This window comes from Ammospiza nelsoni, chromosome 8, assembly GCF_027579445.1.
Source record: "Ammospiza nelsoni isolate bAmmNel1 chromosome 8, bAmmNel1.pri, whole genome shotgun sequence".
Lineage (NCBI taxonomy): Eukaryota > Metazoa > Chordata > Aves > Passeriformes > Passerellidae > Ammospiza > Ammospiza nelsoni.
In genome coordinates this window covers 19,923,483-19,950,886 of record NC_080640.1, presented here as the reverse complement: position 1 = coordinate 19,950,886, position 27,404 = coordinate 19,923,483, and the positions used below count along the sequence as shown (strand labels likewise).

The following is a 27,404-nucleotide window of genomic DNA, read 5'->3' as shown; positions in this document are numbered from 1 at the left end:
CAGTCTAGGAACTGGTTAATGAAAAGCCTCTAACCAAGGGGACTGTTTCAAGAACCAAAGCCTTCAAGCTGTGTCTGTGCACAAGTCATTGAATCTGTGGCTCAGTAATATGTGATGAGACCCAGCAAGCACCAACAATGACTTTATCCTTTCCTATATCCCTTTGAAATGCTACAGCAGTATTATTTCAAAATGTACTTTATGATAATGGTAACAGAGTTACTTATCAAGTTGCGTGACTCTGTGAATTTTTACTGGTTTTCAAATCATCTCCTGTCCAATGTTTTATTCTTTAAATATTCTGATGTTTATTCTTATGTTATGAAAAAAATGAAAATTTAAATATAAGTGCTCTTTGCAAATGTATTGGTCACTGCATCATGAGATTTATGTTATCCCACGAGGCTGCTGTGTGGAGAAGGGACCATGGGCTGTCACTTTGGCAGGGTATTTGAAAACAGATTCTCTGCAGCACCTGCTATCATTCTACAGTGTATTTCTTGCCTGTCAGAAATGCAGCACCAGAGCACTTGCTGTTTATGTCTCACACATTTGTCCTGTATTTCTTTTTGTTTTGTTTCTTTCTTTACCACAGAACAGCAAAAAAGGCTTAGTAGCCTGGCAGGTATGATGTGAAAGGTCTGCTACCCCCCAGCTGCTGCCTCTGCTGGAGCAAAGCTGCTGCTTTGATAGCTTGTGGGCTGCCTTTAGCAAACACACTGCCCAGGAACTGCAAAGAAATATACCAAACACCTAAATTACTCATCTGTTTGTCCTAAATCATAAAATTTACCAAGCTTTTAAACACTAATCCTTTAGTTCTGAGTTTTGCAGGGCAGAATTGTGTTTGCTCATGGTACCAACAGATCAATGCATTGCTGTGCATGAGCCTTTCCTCCACTGTCTGGCCCTATCAGATTTCTACACATTTAATGGCTTTGGGCAGGATGGTGATGTGCATGTGAATAAACATATCTTTCTCTCTTCAGTGCATGCAGTGGTGTAAAAATTATAGGATTTGCAAAAGTCTTGATGAGGCAGACTGAAATTGCAGGTGTTTCCTCTGCAGGAAATCCACATAGAAAAAAAAATCCTTCACTGAGTGTAAGGATTGCTGTGCTGCAGCTCTGCAGAGCTTCAGAACAATCTGAAGTCCCTTGGTGATGCCTGCTGCTACCTCTGGGTGTCAGCTGGGCAGTGTCAAGAAATTCCAATTTGGAAGCAAGGCAATCTGAAGAAATTCATTATTTCCCTCCATCTTTATGCAGACTCCTGTGCAATCATATCATATGTATGGTTAAGCAACATTTGTTGTTTACACACTCTGATTAGGGCATGGAAGTGAATTGGAAACATCATAAACTGTCTGCAGCAAATGGGGCTGTCAGACAGGTGAATGCAATCTGTTAAAAAGTGACGCACCACTACCACATTTAGGTTGAAATTGGCCGAAAAAGATGTACAGGAGACTGTATTACAGGTGCTTTTTGATGTAAATGGACATTGTAGAGTTATTAATTAGTCAAAAGAAACAATTGTTGAAACCAAAATTATTGTCTTATGTGACAGCTGAGACTGTCATGAGATGTGTGATGGTAACTGCCTGAGAAATGCTTGCCTGCTTTTGCTGGCATTGGGCATTTTCTTGGGAGATTTCCTTCAGATTAGCTGCAAATCACAACCAGCAGTGACAGTCTGTCTCATCAATTACTTGCTAGAATTTTTGCCTTAAAAGAACCCAATATGGTGATGTTGTGAAATGCTGGGATGAGATGAAAATCCCCCATTGTCATTTCCAGATTCAGTGCCAGACAGATTAGTTTCTGACAGAGTTGATTCAGCACTTCTGCGGGACAAGCCGGCTCAGGAGGCTTTGCCAAGTGAGAAGAGGGCAGTGGAGGAGAAGAGAAGCACTGTCAGGAGCCCTCCCTACATGGCTGATACCTCTGTTGATGACATTGGAATTCCACTGAGGGTAAAACACTGAGCATGTGGTTGGTGCACAAAGCCTGGGCTACATTCTGCTTACCTTAGGACTTAGGGAACTCACTAAAGCAGCAGAGATTTAAGGGAAGATAGAATTCTAATTCAAATATAATTTATGATGAATTATTCCATTTTCTATCTATGACCTGTTTCAGCTGCTTCAGGGAAAAGAAAATTAGAAAGTAGTGTTTCTTATAATATATGATAATAATGTTTTCTGCTCTTCTGTTTCCTTCCTAGCAGCTGAAGGAGAGTTTTGTCTCATTTAGCCATCTTAGAGGCAGATACCTCTTTTAAATGTGATTACATTCATTCAATGTTCAGGGGAAAATTAACCTACTCTTACAAGTAGTTTCTGGAATGACTTAAACGCTCAATGTTTCTAACTGTCCCCTGAATAATTAGGAAATTGGTATATATGACTAAAACAGGGAAGTTGTTTGTTTGGGTGTCAAACCAGATCAATATACAAAACATTTCATACAACCTGCCTCTGCAAAGCTCTTACATTATTACTTACTTGAATGAAATGTCACATGAGATGATATATCTGAGTGAAATAATTAATATTTCAGGATATTCATATGATGCAGCTTTCACATAGAGTGTAATTTTTTTTCATTGCTGGAAGATTTGTGATAACTTTGAAAGGCTGGTACAGTCACTGTTGATTATTTCTATGTATATTTATTTTTCCAACAGAATACAGACAGATCGAAGGACTGGTACAAGACGATGTTCAAACAGATCCACAAACTAAATAGAGGTACTGTAGCACAGATGGTTTTTATTTACTTTAAAAGACCACCTTGATGACATTTTGTTTCATCCATATGAAGAATTTTACTGGATGTTAAATAAAAGCATTTAATGTTAGTTAGTGTGTGCTCTGTACCACGGAACTCAACCAATGTATTTGAAATCTTTGAAGTCAAAGGTAGGAGAACATTGAAGTCCAAAGAAAAGTCTGAGTTGTTCTGAAAGGTGAACTGCAGTGCCCTCATGAAATCAACTAAACTATTTGAGACCAGAAAAGCTGATAATAATTCCACACACTTAGGGAAAATAGATCCCTTAACTCCAGTTTACCAGCTAACCCAATCTACACACTTTTAAAATACAGTATGTTATCTCTGAAACTTCTTTGTGCATAAGAGGAAACTTTTTACACTGTCAAGCTTTAGTACCTGTGCAACAAAGCAGGATTTGAAGTTCACTGAAACCAGTGGGTTTCCATTAATTATTGGTGAGTTTAGAATCTGAATTCTGCTTTTTCAAAACCCTAATCTTTCTCCTTTGAAAACCTAGAATTGTGGTGAGCCCTTACAAACTTCACAGTGGTGAACTCTCAGGGGATTCCCACCTCGGGGCACTTGTATGCCTGACTGCTGATACATTCACATTTTTCTGTGTGAGAAATGGCTGCAGTAGCACTTGCAAGCTGACCCCTCTGAACAGCCTGACACACAGGCAAGCACAGCTCAGATCTGTGCTTCTGGAACCAAACGCAGAGCATGCAAAACTGGAGCTGTATTTGCTGTTGCAGGTGCTGTCCTGATGAGCTTTATGCGTAGATAAATGCTGTGCTGCAGTGGATGGGATGAGGAGGAGTTGAACTATTTCCTAATCCTGCTGCTCCTAACAGAGGTTCTTTAGGTCAGCTAAAGCCCATGCTCAGATGGAGGAGAATGAGTTCAGTGCCCTTGGCTTCCAGGATCTCTCCCAAAGCCCAGACATGCAAGGCAGCAATGAACAAAGAGGCATTCTAGGTTGTGTCATGCTAGAACATCAGCATGAGAGGGACTGTAGTCAGCTTGAATGGATTCTTGGCTCGCCCTTCTTCCCCTTAAAACCTGTCCTCTCTGTTCTTTTTTGCAAATCATGTTCCTCTCCTTAGACAATCCTGAAGAAAACCCTTATTGCCCTACCTACACATTTCCTGAACTTCCTGAAATCCAGCAAAAAACTGAAGGTACCAGAAGTTTAGTCAGAGTATCTGTTGTCTTGTGCTTTGAGTTAACTGTACTATAGTGCCCTAATAATAACTAGATTCAGGTTCTAGTTTTCTGTTACACTGCCTCGAAATTCAGTTATTCCCAGTATACCTTCTTGTGTGATGCATAAAATAACTAAATCTTTGCTAATCCATTAATCTCTTTTAAAATATGATACCATTTACCCTAGTGTTATTAAAGTAGGGAATAAAATCATATGGTGATAGAAGTTGGGGAATGAAGCAGAACTTCCACTTCCCTGTGGATACTCTCAAAATCCACTGCTTTTCTCTGCTGCAGAAGACAATCCTTATTCTCCTACATACCAGTTTCCTGCGTCTACTCCTAGTCCTATCTCTGAAGGTAATAATTAAGGTCCATATCTATTTTTTCTGCACAAATGCTGCCTTATCAATTTATTTTCTTCCTGGAGTTTTTTCTAGTTGCTGAGCTTTATGCTGCCTCATAATGATTTGCTGCACTCTAGGCATTGCCTTGACTGTATGATGCCTTTTTGGCTTTGCAGTGCTCCTCTGGCTTTGTAACTAGTATTTGACTAATGCTGCAAACTCGGGGTTTGCTTGGTTTTCTGTACTTATCAGTTGCGTGTGCAGTGATTATTTAACATGTCTAGGTTGCTGACTTTATGTGTAAAGATGGGATTAACTGAGATTTCTCCCCCCACCCCTTCCAAATCAATAAATTTCATTCATTATTTGCTTTTGGTTTTTAACATTAACATAGTATTAGGGCCAGACCCAGAATGTCACTGAAGCATATTAGTAAAAAGGCTACTTGCTTCAGTGGGTTTTGGATCAGTCCCTTAGTGTAGTCTTTTAAAATAAAAATAACTTGATAGCATAGGTTCAGGGCTGGTCTTAGGTGCACTTGGCATATCTAGGCAAGGACAGAGTCTGGATTCATCAGCACATCTTGCAACTTGAAATAACACTGTCTTTACCTTATCTCTTCATGTGCTCAGCAGATTCCTTTAAAGTTCATATTCAAATCAGAATACTTTGCAGGCATGTTTCAGGGATGGTGAAACAGCACCTGTTGCAGTGATAATTGTGTGACTGTGCAAAATATTTATATATGAGAAACACTGGAATCTGCTGCAGACATTGGATGTTCGGACATTTCCTGATTGGGAAGTTGTTGGTGACAGCCTTGTTGGCTTGGTGCTTTGGTGACAGTTTAGATCCTGCAATCTAGGAACTTGCCTACTTAGCCTGTGCCTCAAGCCAACCCTGGTGAGACTATTAATTAACCATTTTATTCAATATTTGTATTAAACATCTGGTGGGTATAGTGTAAGAAGAAAGCATGCAGTATGAGCTGAGATACTCAAAGAAGGAAAGGAAATGTAAGATGTATTTTGCTGTTAAAATGAATGTGGATGAAGTGTCATACAGGTATCTAAGATACTTAATTTCTTAGTGAAATATATTAGGTGAAGAGCCTTGTCTTGCAAATTGTAATGCAGGGTAAGTGATTTTCTCTTGGCAGAATGGTATGTGGGTATGGGTGTGAGAAACACTGTTTCAGTAATTAATGGATGAAAGCATTTTACAGAGAATATTTCCTTAATGAGGAATAATGAGGTTTGAAAATCCTTTTTACTCCTCTAGGCTAACAAAGTTTTCAAGCTCCATTTAGACAATATATTAAAGAGTCTGTTCTCCCATAAATGTTTCCTATGCACCTAAAAATGTGCATCTGAAAGTAATTTGCTGGTTTGTATAGTTGAAATTTTATTGCACTAAACACTAATTTCTATTCTCAATATATTGGGAAACATTTCTCTAATATTTGCTTGGATTCTTTTCTTGATAAGAAATACAAAATAATTGATGATGTAGAAGAGTTGGAGGGGTTGCAGGACATGTTTCATGTTTAGAAAACACTTTAAAGATCCATAATCAGTGGCAGTGTTTATACAGAGGTGAATTGGAGCGTCACTTTCATACAATTAATGTCAGAATGGATTGAGGCATAAGACCTCCTAGAAGTATCAAGATCTGGGCTCCCTTCAAAAATATATTCAGCATTTCTGAAACCATACAGAATATGTCCAATCCATGAAATGAAGTCCAAGCCTGCAGATTCTCTACCACCTAGAGGGAAACAGCCTCTCTTCTTTAAAGGAATCAGATTTTGAAGTTACAAACTTGTGGTAACCTGCTTTGAGAATGGATAGAATGAAGCTTTGAGAAACTGATGATGTTATTTTAATGCTCAATTCTGATTTGCTCTTTAGTGTTATCAAACCACTCCAGATTTCTGTTTCTGTATTTCTTGTATAAAAAGGAAATAAATGTAGACACTCTTCTTCATAAGATACTCAGAGACAAAACATAGCTATTCTCCTCATTATTGTAGATATTAGAATATAAGAAATAGGAAAATAACCATTATCTGAAGTGAATTTTTATTGTATGGTTTTTCTTGTTTGAATGACAAGCTATAATGAATGTTGATATTTCTCTTCAAGTAAGTAAGTATAATTATCTTTTATTTATTAACAGCACTAAAGAAGATTATTAGAGGTGAATAGCTGTGAAAGTTGTTTTAGACATTTGTTTATCTGTACTTGTAGGGGCTACTGAGTTTTGTGATTTACCAAATATTTTTTTGTCTGAGTAAATCATACTTGTATTTAAGAATACAAGTCATTTTTGTCAACAGTTCAGTGTAATATGGATATTTGGTTTTTGTCAGTAAGGTTTAAAAATAGGAATTGGGCTTCTTAACCTGAAGGTTATGATGGGCATACAAAGACTCAATAACCATTTTTTGGGAACTTTAACCTTCTAATTCATTCACCGAGAGAACTAAAGCAGATAGGTTAGAGGTTTAGACTACCCTGAGCCTTCCTGAAAGGCGTAATGAAGGCTTGAGTGCAACTTCAGGTCAGCTGTGTTAGCCAAATTGTTTTTTTCCAGCAGATGAGATTGGCTGTAGTATCTGATTGATGTCCTCCATGAGAGAAAATTTAGAAGTTGTTTCAAGCTGTTGATTGTCATAACTAATTTCACATAACACTTTTTTTTAAAGTTTGTGGGTTTTTTTTAATCCAGTTGTTTCTAGCTTCATCTTCTTTGTTTTTATGTGTTTTCCTCTGTCACATTGAGTGGTTTCTTTGCAGAGATATTAGTAATACTTTGGCTCACAATTCTCTTCGCAGTCACAGAATCACAGAATATTCTGAGTTGGAAGGGACCCTCAAGGATCATCAAAGCCCAACTCCTGACCCTGCACAGGACACCCCTTAGAGTCACACCATGTTCCTGAAAGCATTGTCCAAGTACTTTCTGAACTCTGTCAGGCTGGTGCTGTCACAACTTCGCTGGGGACCCTGTTCCAGCACCCGATCACCCTCTGGGTGAAGAACCTTTTCCTAGTGTCCAACCTAAACCTCCCCTGACAACTTCAGGCCATTCTCTTGGGTCCTGTCACTGTCACCCCAGAGCAGAGATCAGTGTCTGCCCATTCTCTTCCCCTCAGAGGAAGCTGTAACTGCAGTGAGGTCTGTCCTCAGTCTCCTCTTGTCCAGGCTGAACAGACCAAGTGACCTCAGCTGCTCCTCATGTGGCTTCACCTCTAGACTCTTCACCATCTTCATTGCCTTCCTTTGGATGCTCTCTAACAGCATCCAAAGGAAGGCAATGCAAATGGTGCAGTCACAGTATCACAGAATATTCTGAATATACAGAATACTCTAAATACAAGAGTCATATGTGATTGTCAGCAGGACCCATCAGCTGTATTATTGTGTTTAGTACTTAATGAGTTGTTTTAATCACATACCATGGCCTTTGGATCCTCTGTTTATCTCTCAGCTTCTGATAAAGTGGATCTATAGCCCTTGCTATAGAGGAGTTTTATGATAAAAAGGGATTATTTTCTGAAGTACTTTGAGAGCCTGGAAAAAGGTATTAGTGTAAATAGTATATTAATATTTATATCTAATCTAGGAATTATTTTCAAATGCAATTTTAACCTCATTGGAATTTTATTCTTTAGGATCCTCTCCCTGTGGTAAGTATTGGGCATATCACTGAAATTATGGTGAATGCATTAGTAGAAGAAATTAAAGGGTCTCTGGTGCTTTTTCTCTTGGACTTTTTTGATTCATTTGCAAAATGCTTTTGTCTTTCAGATGAAGATTCTGATTCATTCTCTCCACGTTATTCCTATTCTGAGGACAGTAAGTAATTCACATTTCTTGTTTAATCTGTCAAAAAGAAAGGGCATGTAAAGCATGTATTTATTGGCCTCCTATCCAGTTCACCAATATTCCTCTATGTGATTTCTCCTACAGGCAGAACCCAAGTTCCCCGCTCCAAGAGTGAGATGGACAATATAGATTCAGAGAAGGTTGTGAAGAGGTCTGCCACTTTGCCACTGCCAAACCGTGCTTCATCACTGAAATCAAGCCCAGAAAGGTGATCTGAACTAAGCCTTATATAGATCAGCTCTGGAAGAATATCTGAAAGCTGTCGATGGGAAGGGGTTAAAAGTGGAAGCCTTAGATCGACAGCTCCAATTAAAGTTTTTTTGAAGTAGGATATGTAGTTTTTACTCTGATTCTTTTACTAGGTGGTAGTGGACTCCTTCATTGTCACAACCCAGTCCCCCATTCTGTCTGTCTTTTCCATCAGGCATCACACAGCCTGTTGCACAGTCTCCTGTCTTGGTCAAGAGTTGGGTGTCATGCTTATACAGTGCCTACCACATAGGCACAGTGGAAACTCTTGGCTCAGTGTGACTCTGTAAAGGTACCTCAGAATACAAGCAAGTAGTGATAATTGTGGAGAAGCAAAATTTGGATTTATATTGAGTCTTGGTAAAAACTTAGTTTCATTTTCCATCTCTGAGGAATCTTAGCCATATGAATTTACCTGAAGTAGGTTCTAGTCAGCAGTGTCATTTCTGATCTTCAGGATTACTTCCCTCCTGGTTTTTTGCTTTGGTTATTACCATGTGTTTCAAACCTTTTTGTAACAGTAAGGAATGCATGTACAAATGAAGGGAAAGCAGAATGAGCTAAGAATATTTTATGTCCTGCTGAACTTTCCCAGCTCTTGAACTGTTCTTCCCTCCTTTACCACCTTCTACATGCTCTTAGTGTTTTTCATTTGCTGCCTCATATGAGCAAACTGTAATTTGACATATCTGCTTTAGTGAGTATCTCAGGTCACTGGATTAGGAGACAAAATTTACTGATAGAAAGTGTCTTCCTTATGCAGGAATTGAAGATATAGTGTATTTGCCCTCTGAGAAAACTCTTGCAAGTGAAAGGATTACCATAATTAATGTTTCCTATTATCTAGTAGCAAACCAGTGCCTCACCAGAATTTTCTTTGTGGTTGGAGTCTTTAATTAATCAAGTTAGTTTGGACAGGAAATATCATCATTGTTGAAATTTGTGCACTGTTTGTATGCCAATCATTTTGGCTGTCATCTTGCCTTACTTGAGAAAGGAAAAAATATTAAATGGGTTGTCTTTGTCTCTTCTCAGCCAGTGGAGAGAGTTTAGGCAGCTCAGATCAGAAGTGTAAGGGAGAGGAAACCTTGAGCAGCAGTTTTGCACAGATGCCTCAGTTTTGTTTGGTGAATTCTGGGTGAGATGAATCCACATACACATTGCCAATCAAAGACAGCATGCCAAGAGCAAAATCAGAATTAGTTTATCATCCTAAAAGAGCTGATTGCTCAGCTTTTTGGAGAACATTTTCTGCATTAGGTGTCATCATATTCTGCATTAGGTGTCTGATTATATCCATTTTGAGACCAGCAGGAACTTGTAGCATAAGGACCCTGAATGCTTTATGACTGTTGTTGTTTCGGCTGTGTTGGTATAGGCACTGCACAAAATTATAGTGGTTTGGATAGTCAATGGACTGTTCTTAGCCATATTAAAATAGAGCCTGAGATAATTCATTCATGTGTCTAGAAAAAAACCTCCTCTTGGAATCCAGAGTGCCCTCAGAATCCAGAGCAGTGGTAATCAGGTAATCAGTGATGTGGCTAAAAGGCAGAAGTTTAGGAAAAGTAATTTAATCTGAGTTCTGCCTAAAGTTTGGACATGTTTATATTTGTGATCTTAGTTGAAGCCTCTCATTAAGGTGTTTCCAATGGGGAAAGATTTAGAAGTCTGGAAGTTTACTGAAAGTTCTTAGAATAACTCCCCTCCACACCAGTTGTTTCAGCAGCTGAGCTATTTCCAACTGCCTGTGATAGATAAAGAAATACCTGTCTGGAGCCCTATCTGAAGTGTTCCTCTTTTAACAGTCTCTTTTCTTAGGTTAAAAGTACCCTGATAAAACCATAATTATTAGGGTAAAGCACCAGTTTATCTCCACAGAAACCACAGTATTTTGGGTAATTGATCTTTCTTTCCTCAGGACTGACTGGGAGCCTCCAGACAAGAAGGTGGACACCAGAAAATACCGTGCAGAACCCAGGAGCATTTATGACTATCAGCCTGGGAAGTCCTCTGTTCTGAACAACGAAAAGATGGTAATGTTTGATTTATCCTAGTTTGTGGCTTTATCCTGTGATTATGAAATACTCTCTAAATGCTTGTGTGGTTCTATTTGGATGGGATTCCTTATGCTGACATTGCAGTGCTTGTATGATGTTTTTTGAAACTGTTCTGCATAACTTCCTAACATTTTTGTTCTCTCTAAAGCAAGATCCAGGGTGGATTGAGAGGCTTCTTTCCTTCTGGACGTGTTGTTTTCCATGTTAAGTATGGATCACTAACCCTAGTTTTTAATCCATGTTTGACACTGTGACCTGTTCAGCAGCTGTTTTGCCAGCTGTACTTTTTCTAGGGCACAGCATTAGCTGATGCAGGAGGGTTGAAGGCATTATGCAACAGAGAAGGCAGGTTCAGTTTCTATGTTCCTCTGATGCTTTAAGCACTGAACTAGTTTTCAGAGCTCCTTTAGTGTGCCTCAGTGGATGCCTCTGAGGTACACTAGGATATGGTCATTTTCCCTGGGCTGCTTTTTTCCTCAGCTGGATCTCACCACTTCTCTGACAGAGGTGGCAGGACTCAATGTGAGCTCTCCAGCGATGGTGAAATGTAACCTGGCATATTAAGTGAGCTGTTTCCAATTTCAGTCTGAATTAGTAAGCAGTGCTGTGAATTGTGACAGCTAGGGTCATAAAAAAGTCTCTTTCTTCAGCCTTGGTTGAGAATACTTGACAAGGAACAGGCAGAGAGATGATGATAACCTCGTCAGCCAGTCCAGTATAAATCAGCACAGATCACTAAAGGTGTCCTTCTGTGGTGCAAGTGTGACACTGAAACTGCTCGAAAATACTGAATGTTGTTAGTAGTGTACAAAGATAGTGCATAAAGATATAATTGTTCTATAAAGACATTAATTTGAAGGATTCAATTAGAACTGCTAATTGCATGTGAGTTTCCAACATGTAAGTTGTACCTTAACAGCTCAGACATTGATCCGTGCATGGAATAGATAAAGGAATACCCCTGAAAAACCTGCCTAGGATTTTACACAAGAGTGAATAGCAATTTAAATCAATAGAAATGTAACAATCAAGTCTGATGTGGGACCTGATACTTCTCCTTAGTATTTTGGTGGGTTTTCTTTTTTCCTTCCAAGTGTAATCAAGGTCCATCACTTTTTGAAGATGCCGCAACCAACCTCTTTTCACACCTGTGTCCCTTCATTGACTTCAACAAAGTTGCTCCTGATGGGAGCATGATCCCAGTGCCTATTGCAATGGGCGGCGGATGGCTCCCTCTTGATACCACTGGGTGTTGGCTCAGCCCATTAGAGAAGTGCCAGTGAGGAGTGGTTTGAACATGGTATGACACCTCCATTCCTGCAGTCCATCCTGGAGCCAGATTTCCGCTGACTTAAACATCAATTTTGTCTCACGGTAAACAGACAAGATTAAAACTTGTGGCAAAAGGCCAGCTTCATCTGTGTACTTAAGCATTTGCAAAAGGTCTGTCATCACCAGTGGCACTGTTTACGTGTTCAGACTTCATCAGGTACTGAACTGAGCTGTGGAAGCAGAGTCTAAAAGACACTGATGGTTCTACAAGCAGATCCATCATCAGCATAACTGAAAAACATTTTATGTACAGAGCTCACCAAAACCAAGATGAAGGTGATAGCTGTGTTACTTCCAATGTTATTTTATGAGCTTTAATTTGGAGCCATAGACCAGAGAAGAAAGAAGGCCTTGGAAATAGTAGCTTCACAGTCTCCATCAGTCTCATTAAATATAGCAGTACCATAGTGGTTAGTGACTGCATCTTTCAGACAGGTGCAGGAGATTTGTGAATATCACCTGGTAATCACACCCACAGCTGTGACTATCAGAATCCCAATCCAAAACCATTTCAGAGCAATGAATAGCCTGCTGTTGATATCACTGGGCTTTGTTTTAATGTAGACACAGTTATATAAGATGAATGCTTTTAGCTGGAGTGCAGTAAATAAAAAAGAGAGGTATTGATTCCTTTATGCCTTTAAGAAATAGCCAAATCATTCTCCAGGCCATCAGGCATTAAACACGATGTAACTATTTATCTTGCATTTCCTCTCATTCAGCATCAATCCTGAGCTCTTTTCCTAGAGCTTTTTTTTTTGTGGTGCTAATGGCTATGGCAGAATCTGGGACATACAAGTCCAGCACTTTTGTCAACTGCCTCAGTAACCCCATCACAAAATTATTTCCAAGAGGACGTGCATCTGTGGGGCTCCTTCTTCCTTGTGATGGAGCACTTGGGATCTTACCTGCACAGCAGACATAATGTGTGTATATTTTTAATGCACCGAGATCCACTCTGTCTTTGACTAGGTATACTGAAATGCAAGAATTAGCTAGATATCTTTTATCCCACACTTTTGGAGAGTGGTACCTCAGAAGCTTTAGCAATGGACTTTTATTCTCTTACCTCACCAGCAGTGTTTTCAAACAGCTACAACTATTTCAGTTTTTTTTTTGTTTCATTAAGACAGATGGTATGAATGAAAGGGAATTTCCTTTTCAGCTGTACTGTTTTCTGTCCTGTCTGATTTTCCTCCATTGTAGTTTTGTCTGATATTCTAACATTTATTTGTGAAGAAACATGTAATATTGTCGCTCTATCCATCCTTTCAGAGGTCTTAGGGTGCGCTCTCTCTGACATGTGTCTCGTATGATTTAGAAAACCACCTTCCACTCTGTTTGCGGTGTGTAGAACAGGGTTTCTCACATGTTCATGTGCTGTTAAAGATGCAGTATTTGATTCAGGTCTTACTGAGTCTCTATTTTTTTAACCAAATGAAGCTTTAAAATAATAATAATAAAGTATATGTAGCTTTTGACTTGATTAAAGTGTCTGACAGTAGGACTGACAGACTGCTGGACTCTCTGCTCTTCCATTGAGTCTCGCTGTGACTCTGGGCAAGCTGCATAATCTCTCTCTCTTTGTGGGTCTCCTGACCTGTAAAATGCAATTCATTCGTATTCATGTTGGTCCCAATGATGCTATTGGGCTTAACTGATGTTTTCAAAGCAGTTCATGGCCTTTATGAGAAACATGCAATAGAAATACCAAATTATAAGGCTTAATATCTACATTTTAAAATGGAAGCCATGGGATCTGCATCTCTAACAGTCCCTTTCCGTGTATTCTTTGCATAATGTTATCCTTCTCTTTCTTCCATTCCCCTATCACCAATTCCTTTAGACTCGGGATATAAGCCCAGAAGAGATAGATTTAAAGAATGAACCTTGGTATAAATTCTTTTCGGAATTGGAGTTTGGGAAACCGGTAAGTTTGATAGTTGCAATGACCAATGAAGTCAACCTGCCTTTTTTTTAATTTTTTTTTTTTTATGATTGTCACATCTCTTTCCTAGGCCCTAAATCTGAAACAGCTGCCTTACTCATTTAAAGATGTGATTGTACATAATGTCATCCTGGTACTAACATAAAGCAGCTGTTCTGTGGCCACTTTTAGTGTTTTGAAGCCATTTACAAACATTCCCCACCTTCCAACACTATGTATCAACAAGGTAATACTTTTTCCCCACACCATAGTTCAAACTGCATTTTTGTTGTTAATGTTAGAAATAATACCCTGCTCTCATTCTTAAAAGGCCATATTCAAAGCCCTTATTCTCCTTCTGCCTAACAAGATCTAGGACAGCTGATAGATAACTTTAAGTCAAGGAGAGTTATTTATTCCTGTCCCTGGCTTGTAAACTGTAGGTCAGTAATTTCCAGCTCTCCATAAACAGATCACGACCTTGTTTCCTGCTTATTTCCTTATGCATGTAGCTGCCCATTGCATAAAATGGGGGGCACTAGGGCACTAGCCTGTGTTGAACAGCCCTTGCCTCCCTGAAAACAAAGGAGTCTGAGAACAGTGTTCTTTCTTCTCAAATAGAGCTGTGTTGCTATGTGTGGAGACAAAAAAAAAAAAAAAAAAAGCCTTAATTTCCCCTCTGGAAAAGATGAACCAAAGCTTAATTATTCAATCAAACAAAGAACATTTTGATGGAGGGAACACATCAGTGGTCATGGCTACTGGGAAAAAATGTGACTTTAAAGCATTTTATGGCCTGGTTCTTACTGATTAAACACTATTCATTTAGTTATTAAATATTATTTAATAAGCTACTCTTACTGCACCAGAGTGTTACTACCAGCCTCTCACACATATTCAGACATACTGATGGTTTCTCATTTCTCCTTTCCCCTTGAGGTCAGTAGTCAAATGCCCATGCACACAAATTTTGAGTGCTGATGAGTTTCCATGTGTGTACAACAAAACAGAAGTATTTTTTAAGGTTCAGTACTGACTTCAAAGGCAACTGCACATGGACACCAGAGAGCAGGTTTCCTTTAAATCGAGGCTTTGTTCTGGCAGAAGTGGCAAAGTTTCTCTGCACAGAATGTAGCTACCTGGAGTTGTGTGCTCAGTCTGATCACATCATAAAATTAGTATAATTTTTGCTGGAAAGCAAGGATGTGTAGTGGTTAAGTTGTCCAGCCTTTCATAGAAAACTATGTTTTATAGCTATGGGCCTTCCATCCTAAGCTAAAGAAGTTTCAGCAGTGTTTGAGACCTCCTAATGTTTTGGCAGTAAAAGTCAGATAAATCTCACCTGATGAGACTTCTAAGTGTTGTCAATGTAAGGATTTAACTCCTCACAACTTGTCATGGTTTAAGGTTTCCACAGTGAGAAGGAACCTGTTTATCTTTGTTGCCATGTAATTAATAGCCATCTGCTTTTGCAGTGAGTGAAAGTTTGTCATCTCTGTGGTCCTTTAAGTTAGTGTGAGTTAATGAAAAATGTGCCAAAGAAAGAAAAGCATTTATGCCCTTGGTCCTTGCTACGTGTGGGGGTATACCTGTTCTTTAGAAGTGTGGATTTGTGCTTTTAGTCATGCAGCCTTGGCCTTATTCCAGAAGAGGGTATCTCAGGGCAATCTGTCTCATGTTCAGCAGACCATCTGTTCTGGTGACAAGTTACCCACCTTGCTCAGGGCACTTTTGTCAAGTGCTGCTCTCTTATAAGGCCTGCCTTGAACTTGCTTCAGTTCCGAAGCCGTGCAGCCATGGTCCGCAGGAGCTATGCCAGTTCCTGAATGTGGAACTCCAGAACCAGTGCATCTGTGTCAGGCACTCGAGTTCAGGATGCCATCTCAGACTTTTGTAGCTGGCAAGCCTTTTCTGAGCTTCGTTGCCACAGCCTAAAGAACATGCATTTTGTAGCTTTTCTCACTCCAGTAATGGGAGTCCAGTCCAGTCTTTTACTCTGAATAATCCTGCCTGATACTAATATGTTCATCCAAACAGGAAAAAATCCATTTTGAAATCAGCCCTTTCAGCTGTAGGATGAATTGGAAATAGCTAGTTCCCAAACTTTCTCGTATCCCACTCTGTCCACCAAAAATCCCCACAAACAACCCCCAAACCAGTGAAATAAAAAATAACAATTCTGCATTCTCATTGCCCCACAATGCCACCACGGGAAAATCAGCCATTTGTTCACATGGTATGTATTCATACGCTGATGGAAATGAGAAAGATTTTCCCTTTTCTTGATCAAAGGCCCTTGGTTTACTCTTTCCTTTTGAAAAGAAGAATGAGCAAAACAAATGCTTTTTATGACTCTGTGGTTCTCACCCCCATTTTGTTTTGTTTTTTTTTTTTGTTAAGAATGCTTTAACCAACAGCTGTGGCACCCTCTAGAGAGTCCAAAATCCCTTAGAGCACCTTGCAAAAAAAATTTCTGAAAACATTACTGAAAACAGCCCCTTCCACACTGCATGTATGTTCCCTTTTGCCCCCCATGATTTCCTGATATTTATGCTATAGCAGATTTATCCCTCTTTCTCTTCTCTTTCTCTGTTGTGGTTTGTTGTTATTTCATAATTTTTTTTCAGTGTTGATGCAAATTCCCTATTGTATTTCCCCTCTGTTCTAATCCAATTTCCATATTCTCTGTGATGTCTTTCCTTATCTTCATTTCCTCATTTCCTTCCTCTGCTTTCCATCAGCCTCCAAAAAAGATTTGGGATTATACTCCTGGAGATTGCTCTATCCTTACTAGAGAGGATAGAAAGGTAATTGTGTCTCACGTACGTTGCACTACAGCATCTAGCGCGTATATATGTGTGTATGTGGTTTTCTTTTCTTTTTTTTTTCTTGTAGCATTGCTTGGGTTTTGTGTGCTTGTGAGTGATTTTCTTTTTTAATTGGGCTTGAGCTCATTAGCCTAACAATTAAGTAGCTAGAAAATTGATTTAATAAACAATTCTGAAATCATAATCAGCCATAATTTAGAGTGGTTGTTTTGCTATCTTGACTTGCAATGATAATTGTACTAACAGCATATTGCGTATTATTACAGTATCTTTTTTTTTTCTTTACAGGTGGGTTTTATAACTTTATGGTTTGTAGAAATAGATTCTAGCAGGCCTGTGCATCTCTTGATTTTAATGTTAATTGCCTAAAACTATTTCCTCTATAATGATTGAAACATGATTAGTTGCTAGTGATTTTCTGTGTATTGTCCATACCACCTTCCTCTTTTTCGATTAAAAAGGCTCTCTTTTTTTTTTTTTCAAAATTAACATTCCTTTGGTTTCCCCTAACCCTAAGCATTGTTTTCCCATTCTTCTTCTCCTTCTTTAACCAGAGTGATCTAGAAAAAGACCTCTACCTCTACCAGACTGAGTTAGAGGCAGATTTAGAAAAAATGGAGAAGCTTTATAAAGCACCACATAAAAAGCCACAGAAGGTATTTCCTATTCTTTTCATGCTGCCAATCCCCATTTCCAAACTCTCTGCTCTAATCTATTCACTGCTGGATGATTATTAAATGAGGTTGGGATAAATAATGGTTCTGAGCGTTCTGACTGCATGGCTTGCTGTGTTGCTGTCAGAAATAATAGAATGTGATGCTGAGAATCCAGCTTGAAATCCATTTCAGATACAGTGATTTCATCTCTCTCCCCACCACCACGTCTGCATTCAGCTGCCCCCACCCCCATCCCAGTCCCCATTTCAGGTTTAGAGTTCAGTGTCTGCAAAAAAACCCCTCTCTATTTTTCACATGAATAGGCAGCAGCAGCAATCAGCTTAAAATTCTTGGTTGGCGTGTCACGTCATCATCTCGTGCCTTTCAAGCATGTTGCCATCTACTCTCCCTTCTTACAAGCCCCGCTCTCTGCTTGGAGCTCACGCCTGCCCAAGATTTTGGATATTCCTGAGAGATTTTACACAAATTTCCTTATGCTGCACCTTGCCGTGGCCTTCTAGGGCAGGTCAGCTGCTGCTGCTGCTTCGAGGGTCTGCAGCACTCGAACCATGAAATGATAGATTAATTGGTAACACGCCATTTTTTTCTTTTTTTTCTGTTGCTGATTTTTTTTGAAGCTGCGGCATTTCACCAGGACTTGGAAAAGCTGCTTTTTCAAACCCAAGATTTGCTTTTTCTTCCTAGATAGAAACCCTCACATAGATGAGGGGACACCAAATAGAGAATTGCTTCTAAAATTGCCTTCAATTTTTAAATAACGTGTCTAAGAAGCGTTAGATGGATTTAAAGCAAGCGGCTAAGAACTGGCTTTTGCTATTGAACCTGTGCAGCTGGCATTGCTTCTCTTAAGTAAGGAAACTGAACTGAAACGTCGCTTTTCTTTTTAGAGCTTTGATATTTTTTGAACGCTGAGGAATGTATTGTGCTGCAGAAATGTAATACACCTTTAAAGCAAAGGCGGGCAGTGACCGGTTGGGGGAAAGCTTGGGGAAATAATTATGAGCATGTGTCTCCTGGTCATGGCCCAGCTGGTTATCTCTTCTTGCTTTTGGCTTTATTCACAATGACTCATTTGCAGACAAAAGAATAGGCACTGCGAAAAGGCATCGGCTGTGCTAAAAACCTGTCACTGCCCTGAAGGAACTCACGAAAATTGTTGCTTTTCTGCCAAGACATTGACAGCTTAAATTGCATTTAAATTTAAACCTCAATGTCTCCTATAGGCTAATATTGAAGTAATAGATGAAACATTTTTTGAAGCCTTTTTCTTTCTCCTCACGTGTGAGTGCATATCAATGACTCCTTTGTTTGGACTTTTGCAGAATACAGCAGGTGTTACTCCTCTGGAAACTTCCACAGACCATTCTTCCTAGTAAGTTTTTCAATTGCTTGTTGATGTCTCTTTTAAAATCTGAGGTCATGTAGGACAGGGTGTTGGATGTTGGAAATGCTTTGGCTTTTTCGGGGATGGATATAGTCAAATGCATGTACCTTAAGAATTATATGTGTGCTTTAGGTGAGTCCTGGTACCCTGTCTGCTTTTTGATCCAGAATGTGTTTTGAAGTGATTATATGACTGATTGCATTGTCTAAGTAAGATTTGCTAATTGTGCTAGGCAGTGGCTTTAAAAAAATCAACAGACCTTTAACTTCATCTGATGAATTTTGCAAATTGACTGTATATTCATGCAAGTAACAGTACTGAATAAACAAAAATTGTTTGTTACACATGTGATAGATTGCCTGCTGCTAGATATTCCATGTTACATGCACCAGATCAGATGGATGCAATTGATGAAAGGCAGTAATTTTCCAGCCTACAGGAAGGGAACACTGGTAGGAGTAACAATATTTCCCAAAGATCTATTGGGCACTACTTTTTCAGCAGAATATGTAATGAACAGTATATTCTGTGTAAATGAGTTGTACATGGAATTGGTTTGTTTTAGAAGAGGAGCACAGACATGCAAAATCCAGAGCAAAATGCTGAGCTGTGTTGAGTTACTTGAGTTATCCTGAGTTATTTGAGCCACAGAGCCAGCCCCTACTGTGAACCTACTGCTCCTTGTAATTGTACTGAATGCTCTATGTCCATAGGCACAGTGATCCCCTCTATGAGGATGGTTTGTTAAAAAAGGCAGTTTCTCCTCCAGATGTCCATTAATACCATGTGTGTTCACTGCCCCTCTGGGGGCCTTAGAGATCTCCTGTACTTCTTTCAACACAGTTTCCTTCTGTCTGTGTTCATTCTGCTGGGAAACCCACGCAACCACTGCAACTGCTTCATTTTGGTAGGAAGAGAGCAATAAAATAAATGCAAATCTCAGAGATTAGCAAAAATATATGTTTGCAAGCAACTGGTAGGGTTTCTGTTCATGACAGCAGTATCTGTGCCACACAAAGCATTCAGGAATGCCAGTGGAGAGGAAGCAAGCTGAGTGTGCTGGGAATGGGGCACAGGAGTGAGGCCCAGTGGAGTTGCACGTTTTACCCTGCCCTTGCAGGCCGCTTGGCCTCCAATACAGTACTGCTTGCTGGCCTGAATAAGAGAGCAGCTAGTAAAAAGATTCACCAAATGCTTCCTCTATCTCCCCCAGGTTTAGTCCCAAAGGACAATTGTTTTAACCCTTTGTTTTTTAACCACTAGGCTAACAACTAACCTCAGGGTAATTAGTCCCTGCAGCAACTGGCTGGGCTTCCTCAGCTACCTGTCAAAGAGATGCAGTCTTTATCAAAGAGATATCCCTGATAAACAATAGCTTTGTAGCTATGGGTCTGTTTGGGCATTATCTAGGTTGAAAAACTGACAATATTCCTTTTCTTTTTCACGGTGCTTTTCATGAGCTTTTCCTCCAGAAAATAGTTAATGAGACTGCATATGACCTGGTTTTCCTTGTCCGGAAACTAAAGTCATCTTTGTGATCCAGACATTGTGTAATTCCACCTCCATAGCCAGTCCTCTGATGTGTTTAAAGCTTTCTCTTTACCCCAGAAGTACAGCATCTATCCAAACTAAACAGATACATGTACAAATTTATCCACAACAAACAGATATAACGACAAACATTTCCAAGTTCTCATAAATTTGAATCGCTCTTGGACATTAGGATGTCAAATATTTCTATTCATTGGAAAATCTGTATATTTTTATTTTTTCAAATTTTCCAGCAGTCATGCTTTGGCCTTAGAATAGCTTTGTGTGAGAGTCCATCTTATTCTGAAGAGCCTGATTGAGCACAAGAACTGGTATCAGTTTAGCTTAGCTTTTAGGAAAACAGTCTGCTTGATTGCTTAGTAAGTTTTTTGCACCTGGAAAGGCAGTTTATACCATAGCATTGTTAGTTATCCTTTTGGAGAGAAAACAGGGAAATCTAGAAATCAGATGTGTGAGCATACTTGTGCTTAGGTTCATGACTACAAAAAGGGATTTGCAATAAATTTCCAGTCTTTAAAAACCTAAGAAATTAAAATTGTACTAATTTTAACATCATTCTGTTTATATATATGCATGGCAGACCTAAAGTCCAGGATTTTTTATTCCCTGTAGAGGAAGCCTCTGGCAAAGCTGAACAGGATTGTGTGCATCTGGAAATTCCTCTGGCAATTAAAATTATCCCTTTACTATTGCTTCTCTGTATAGTCCCTCACTGACAGGCTTCAGAAACTGGTCAGGGAATCTTGAGCTGTAGTGTTGACTGGGAGGCTGAACTGGGTGAGATGACCACCTGAGCAGCTTTGTAAGTATGGGACAGGCATGGCTAGTGTTTAAGGAGAGAGAGCTGGAAGCTGGAAGGTTTTGTGTACTTCCAGCTAGCCAGTGAATTTCATTGTGTCTACAAAGAAATCATGCATCAGTTCTGTGACTGTTGTCTCATCTGTAAAACAGAGGGGTGCTTTCCTGCTGCCTGTTTTCTGGGGGACTAAGACTGGAGAGTTCCCTCAAGTGGAGGATGCTTTGGTAGTGCCAAAGGCAGAACACTATTGCAGTGTATTCATAACCTCTTCATCAGCACCAGTTCTTCATGCACAGTCTATTCTGTGTTCACAAGTGTGGTTATCTCTTAATTTACATGAAGCTCTCAGCAAGCAGGTGTGATTTCCTGGTGCCCCTTTCCTTTTTGTTGTGTGTTCCAGCTCCACTTATTCACCCAACTACCATGCAGTGAAGAGGGAGTCAGAGCTAGCTGTGGGGGACCCTACTGCCTTGGAGAATGAAAGGCAGATTTACAAGAGTGTGCTGGAAGGTGGAGATATCCCATTCCAGGGGCTGAGTGGTCTCAAGCGCCCTTCGAGTTCTGCTTCCACAAAAGGTGGGTGGTTGGAACACTAACCTCTTCTCCATTCTGCAGAGTGTCAAAAGCCCGGTGATATGGGCAAGCTGTTGCAAGGTTTACAGTACTATTCAAACCAGTTGAGATTTATGCTATCCTTCCACTTTGCCATCCCCAGTGTTCCCTCCTTTTTTCTCTCAGACCACAATGGCCAATATTTTTAATGATGCCTTTAACTGATCCAGGTTCCTCTTCTCAAGAGAGATCAGCTCCCTCCATTCAGCACCTCAGCCACAGCCCACACCCTCATGTTCTTCCTCAAGGCTGCTTAGGCTGGCCTTGCTATCCATCTGCTCCCACTGCCTTGCCATTCTAGAGCCCTTCCCTGGCTTTTCTGTTCTTCCCACAGCAGTATCTCAGCAGGCCACCCCAGTCTGCTGGCCTGGCTACCCTGGTGTAGCTGGTGCCCTGTTCTGCACAGCCTCCTGCCTGCCAGGGCTGTGCAGAGAATGCACTGACACTGAACCAGCAATTGCTGCCTGAACCAGCCCTGCAGGCTCCAGGAATGTGAGCCAGAAGAGACCAATCTCCTCCTCTTCTCTCCCCCTCTTGCAGACTCTCTAAAAGAGACAAGGAAGAGCATGACTCCCATCAGGGAATTGTACTGGGGAATGTATCTCTGAGCCAACTTCAACCTAAAAATGGCGTGAGATGGGGAGAGGACTGGAGAAGGAATGTGCTCGGTTTCTGAACTGCTCTCCCTAAAAATAGTACATCATACCAAAAAGGTCTCTCTGTCTCCATCTCCCAGCTGTTTTTCAGCATTTTGTCAGGCCTGTAGGGCAGGGAGTCAAACTGGATCTGAACAAAAAAATCTGTTCAAACAGTTCCCCAAACTGCAATTGAACCTGAATGGTTATTTTGACATTTGAATTTGAACTCAAATCGGAAACAGACCTAAAAACTGCAGTCTAAGCTGAAACCAGACTGAATCCTATTAAAAAAGACCCCAAAAACCCCAAAAAAACCCAATGTCCTGATCTGACCCCTTCAATTTTAAAGCAACCATGGCCAACCACATTGTCTGAAGGACATTCAGCTTATTCCTAGTATGGGGAATGTCTAAGTAAGCATCTCTTGGGTGAGGTCAGCTGATGTGGTGTGCTTGTGCTAGCACAGTCAGCCTCTGGTTGTTTTCTTCCTCCCAGGAATAAACTGTTTGGCAAGCACTGTGGTAAGACCATAGTAGGTGTGATTACAGGCTTGGTATTAAGCCATTTTTGCAATGTTAGTGTCTCTGCATTCTTGCTGACACCCTGATCCTGCCCAGAGTTCAGCTGTCCTTTTCCATGGTGCCACAGCTTCCCTGGAAGCTCACGATGCTTTGCACTTTTTAGGAGGGTACCTTAAAAGTGCTCCAGATTTGCTTCTGGCCAAGCCTCTCATTTTAGAAACCCTAACAGCACTTCACCTACTCCTCTAAGTGTGGCTTGTTTTGCAGTTTCTTCCTGCTTTTCTTTATGTTTTGGAATTTTGTTTCTTTAAGGTGCATTTTATGAAATCCAAGCATGTTCTTTCTCCTTTCTCAATAGCTTTCTAGCACTTAAGCTAACAGGTTGTATTTATTTTATTCTGCATGCTTACCAGTGGATCGTAAAGGTGGGAATGCTCATATGACTGCACCCTCTTCAGTTAATAGCCGAACCTTTAATGCTAGTCATACCGGTATGTTAGGTCACGCATGTAAACATAAGAAGCCTTTATCAGCTGCCAAAGCCTGCATTACTGAAATCCTCCCTTCTAAATTCAAACCCAAACTAGCAGCTCCAGCTGTTCTTGTGCAGGACAAGACGGGTATCTTGCTGTCTCATGAGAAAGCTCAAAGCTGCGAAAACCTTCGTAGCTCCACTGCCTTGTTTGATAATAAAAAGGCTTTCATGGTAGACATGGGGGAAAGCATAGAAAACATCTTGATGAAGTCGAAGCAAGAGTATGCCATTAAATCTGGCAGTACCATGAGCCTGCAGGAGTATGGCACCAACTCTAGGAAAGGCTACCTGTTCGCTGCCTCCAGAAAGAGTGGGGTGGAGTTTACAACACTTTATAAAGACATGCACCAGATCAACCGGTCCAGGATCCATTTGGACACAGTTTCCTCCTGCAGCGTGAAAGATATTGCATCTCAGTTTGAGAATGAAGCGAAGGACAGGATGGAGCACAGCCTTAGTCGAGAGGATTCAGAGCAGATCCCCAAAGACACCGTTTCCTCCCGTATCAGTGCCTTTGAGCAGCTGATCCAGAGATCCCGATCGATGCCCTCACTTGACTTTTCCATTGGGCAAAGCAAACCCACCACTTCTCTTCAGTCTAAAACTTGTCTGAGTGCTGCGTACTCTGCAGAGATTCTTCTGGATTTGTCAAAAGCACACCAAGTAGAAAAGGATGTTCCCAGCTTTGCAGATAAATCCTCCCACTCCTGCAGCAATGTGGAAGACACGGCTTCGGATGTCAGTGATGTCATCCCCATGGACACACTTTCAGCTTGCACTGATGAGATAGATCTTCTCTCAAATGCCTCCAATGACAGTGGCAGCAGCTCCAGCAACCTGAATGGGCCTCAGAAGCATAAAATCAACAGATGCAAAGGCTCATGCCCAGCTTCCTACACCAGATTCACTACCATCCGAAGGCATGAACAGCAGCAGGCCTCCAGGCACCCTGATTCCAAAGGGGATGTCTATGGGGACAGGCACATGCTCCCCAGAAATGTCTACCTAATGAGCCCGCTCCCATTCCGATTGAAAAAGCCCTTCCAACACAAATCCTGCAGAACTCCACCCCCAGACTGCCTGACAAGCCTGGCAGTGCCCAGCCCTGAGAACCCAGACGACCCCATACAGCTGCAGGGGAGTGTAGGAAACAAGAGTCACCACTCCCAGCACCAACCTTGCTCCAGAAGCGGGCCTCTTGCTCCCCGGCGCCTGTCCTCCTTTGACATTGTGGAGAGGCTTGGCTACTTCCCCACCATGGGATCTAGCCGGGATAGCTTCATGGGCCGGGCTGACATTCCTGACTCCTTAAACAATGGGAACCCTGTTTCATATGCCCTCTACCACAGCCTGGACACAAACAACAACCCGCAAAGTGAACTTGGGACGTACCTAGGAGGTGGTTTTTGTGTTCTTTACCGGTGTTCCTTTATCTGTCTTCTTTCTTCCATTCTCCTCTTTTCTTCCACAACCCTTGCATTTTTATGTCCCACCTTTACATTCCCTGACTCTCTGATTTTCTCCCGTAGTGTGTCTAATGTCCTTTTGCGTGTCTTGCTGAGCAGTTTTGTTCAGGGCTTGTTAACAGCTGCACTTCTGAGAAACAATTTCCACTGCATTTCTAATCGCATCAGGTTCAGTTTATCTCTCAAACAGCTCTGGGGATGCAAGAATCTCAACATGAGATAATGTCTAGTCCTGTATCATTTACACACATGGGAATTATAAACCAAACCCAGATGATTTGCTTTAAGGAGTAGTTTCTCAAGGTCTAGTTGTGTGTGTGAGTGTGTGTGTGTATTAAACTTTTATCAACAGTAAAGTGCCAAATCATACTTTGATGACAGTGAATCTTTTCTTCACAAAGTCCTTCTATGTCTTTACTCCTTCCTGTATCATTATTTTCTCCCTGTTCTTGGATCTTTGTTCACATGTACAGCCCAAAAGGGAAAAAAATGAAAATGGATAAATAATCAACATCTGATTGGCAATTTGGTCAATGGCAATTGAGAATCCTTACTGTCATAATGGAAAAAATTGTTTAAAAATATTTCTTTTTTTCCTTTCTGGTTATGCTAGATAAATCCATGTGTATTTTAACTTCCTTATGTTGTTTTGAAGTAGATTCAGAATCACCAAGGCATTTTGCACCAGTTGATTACATGGAAACTCCAGAAGAAATCCTCCGCAGGCGGTATGATGATAAAGAGGTAATGCCCTCCTTTATGGCTTTATAACAGCAGTGGCAGCTTCACATGCAAGAAATACAGCATTCAGCCTTACATAAGGATAGCTTGTATGTCCATGGCTCTGTGTCCTGGAAGTTAGGGTAACAAGCAGTAACTAGTGTGTTTTACTTTCAATACTCTCTGCCACTGATTTGCTGTGTAATTTGTATAGTCCAATTCAGCTTGTTTCAAATAAACCTGATAGTTCTTATCAATTGCAAAAAGTTGCATACAGAGGCTTTGAATAATATAAAAAGCTTGGAAATGTATGTGAGCAGTACCCTAGTACTTGCAGAAAAAGATTGGTAATCTGTAATTGCTCTTCATGCAAGCCACTTGAGTCAGTATTAATCAAATTGGTGAAAACACTATTATTCCTGTGGTGGTCCTCAAGTTTTGAGGGTAAGATGTTTTAAGCTATCAGAAATTCGTAAGTTTTCCCCCAGTGCAAACTAGAATTCTTTATGGTGTCTGAAGTTGTTGTCAACAGAATGTAGCAGTCCTTTTTGAAATGCCTGGGTAACAGTGGGACAAGCTGAAATAATAGGAAAGCCACACAGACTTTTCAGCACTGGGTGTATTTAAGCTGAGCTAAAGAAGTTATAAAGTGCTTGCTTTCCTGGAAGATGGAACTAATTTCCCGTGCTGGTGGGGGGCGGGGGGTAAGTTTTGCTTTTAGTGTTAACTTTCTGAGTTCAGATAATGTTTATATGTGCTTTGAAATACAGTAAAATCTGTTCTTAATTCCTGTGTAAAAAAATGGTTTTTTTCTGTCTTCTCCTGTGAAAGTTGGTAATTCCCCCACTTCCAAAATGCAGCATGCAAACTCATGTAAGGTAAAAAACCTTACAGAATTCAGTAAGACCTTCTGGTTTCAAATGAGTTAGCACACAGCTGAACTCTTCAGCCTACAGTCAGCCCCAGAAGGTGGAAGAATCCTTCTGTGCAGATGCACAAGAATGCATGTTTCCATTTAATGTGCCAGAGAGTCTAGAAATCCAAAATAATTTTTAGGTGTTTATTTACTTCATTTTACAAAGTGTGTTACATGAGCCCAGAAGAACTATGGGAGAGCCTGAATGTGGTTAGACACCCTCCCAAGCTCTTTGCAAGGCTTAGGAGAATTTGGTGCCTCAGAACTCAATGGGGCTGATTCAGGTCTCTTGGAAGTCAATGAGAGATGCTTCTTTTTGGTGGAAGGGGGTTTGGATCAGGTCTCTGCATTATCAGCAATCTTCTTAGAAGCTCTTAAGACCTGTCCAAAACTTGGAAAAAACTCCTCATTGACTTCCATCAGCTTTGGCTCAGATCCTCTGTATGAGCTAGATTTCAGTTATGCCATAATGATGATGTACCTTCTGTGTTTGTAAAATGAAAGGGTATTGTTTAGTTAGTAGAAACAATATTTGATACTGAACTGCAAAGCCCCAGCTATTTGCAGGGAACTCAGGAATCTTTAACTAGATGATTTACTGCCCATTTTATGCAATTTTATGGCAGAAACTTTTAGAGGACCAGAGACGGCTTAAACGTGAGCAAGAAGAAGCTGATATTGCCGCTAGAAGGCACACAGGGGTTATTCCAACGCACCATCAGTTTATCACTAATGAACGATTTGGGGACCTCCTAAATGTAGACGATACTGCAAAGAGGAAATCTGGGTCAGAGGTCTGTTTTAGTTACCTCAGTCTGCTGCTTGACCCAAAGCAATAATTGCCTCTCACAATGTTGTGCTTTAGGCCGACATTAGCTCTTCAGAGAATGTCGTTTGTTGTTTTTTTTCCACCTTCCCCTTTCCCATTCTGGCTTCATTTAGATCTGCTTTGACTTTTATGCCTGGTAA

At 40.5% G+C, this 27,404-nt stretch overlaps 1 protein-coding gene across 6 annotated transcripts in view; it reads left to right on the top strand.

Moving 5' to 3' along the window:
• Window positions 1-27,404, top strand: part of SORBS1 (sorbin and SH3 domain containing 1) — a 71,906-nt gene that overhangs the window by 25,230 nt on the left and 19,272 nt on the right. For 4 of the 6 annotated variants that reach the window (XM_059476956.1, XM_059476960.1, XM_059476958.1 and 1 more), the window contains exons 10-24: window positions 596-625; window positions 1,800-1,975; window positions 2,689-2,752; window positions 3,884-3,958; window positions 4,281-4,343; window positions 8,143-8,190; window positions 8,305-8,428; window positions 10,391-10,505; window positions 13,708-13,791; window positions 16,530-16,595; window positions 17,171-17,272; window positions 18,616-18,665; window positions 21,428-21,603; window positions 25,458-25,543; window positions 27,062-27,229. In XM_059476956.1, coding sequence (XP_059332939.1) covers window positions 596-625; window positions 1,800-1,975; window positions 2,689-2,752; window positions 3,884-3,958; window positions 4,281-4,343; window positions 8,143-8,190; window positions 8,305-8,428; window positions 10,391-10,505; window positions 13,708-13,791; window positions 16,530-16,595; window positions 17,171-17,272; window positions 18,616-18,665; window positions 21,428-21,603; window positions 25,458-25,543; window positions 27,062-27,229 — 1,427 coding nt within the window. Of the gene's footprint in view, window positions 1-595; window positions 626-1,799; window positions 1,976-2,688; window positions 2,753-3,883; window positions 3,959-4,280; window positions 4,344-8,142; window positions 8,191-8,304; window positions 8,429-10,390; window positions 10,506-13,707; window positions 13,792-16,009; window positions 16,025-16,529; window positions 16,596-17,170; window positions 17,273-18,615; window positions 18,666-21,427; window positions 21,604-25,457; window positions 25,544-27,061; window positions 27,230-27,404 lie in introns of all 6 variants that reach the window. The other 2 variants (XM_059476955.1, XM_059476959.1) reach the window with 2 other exon arrangements.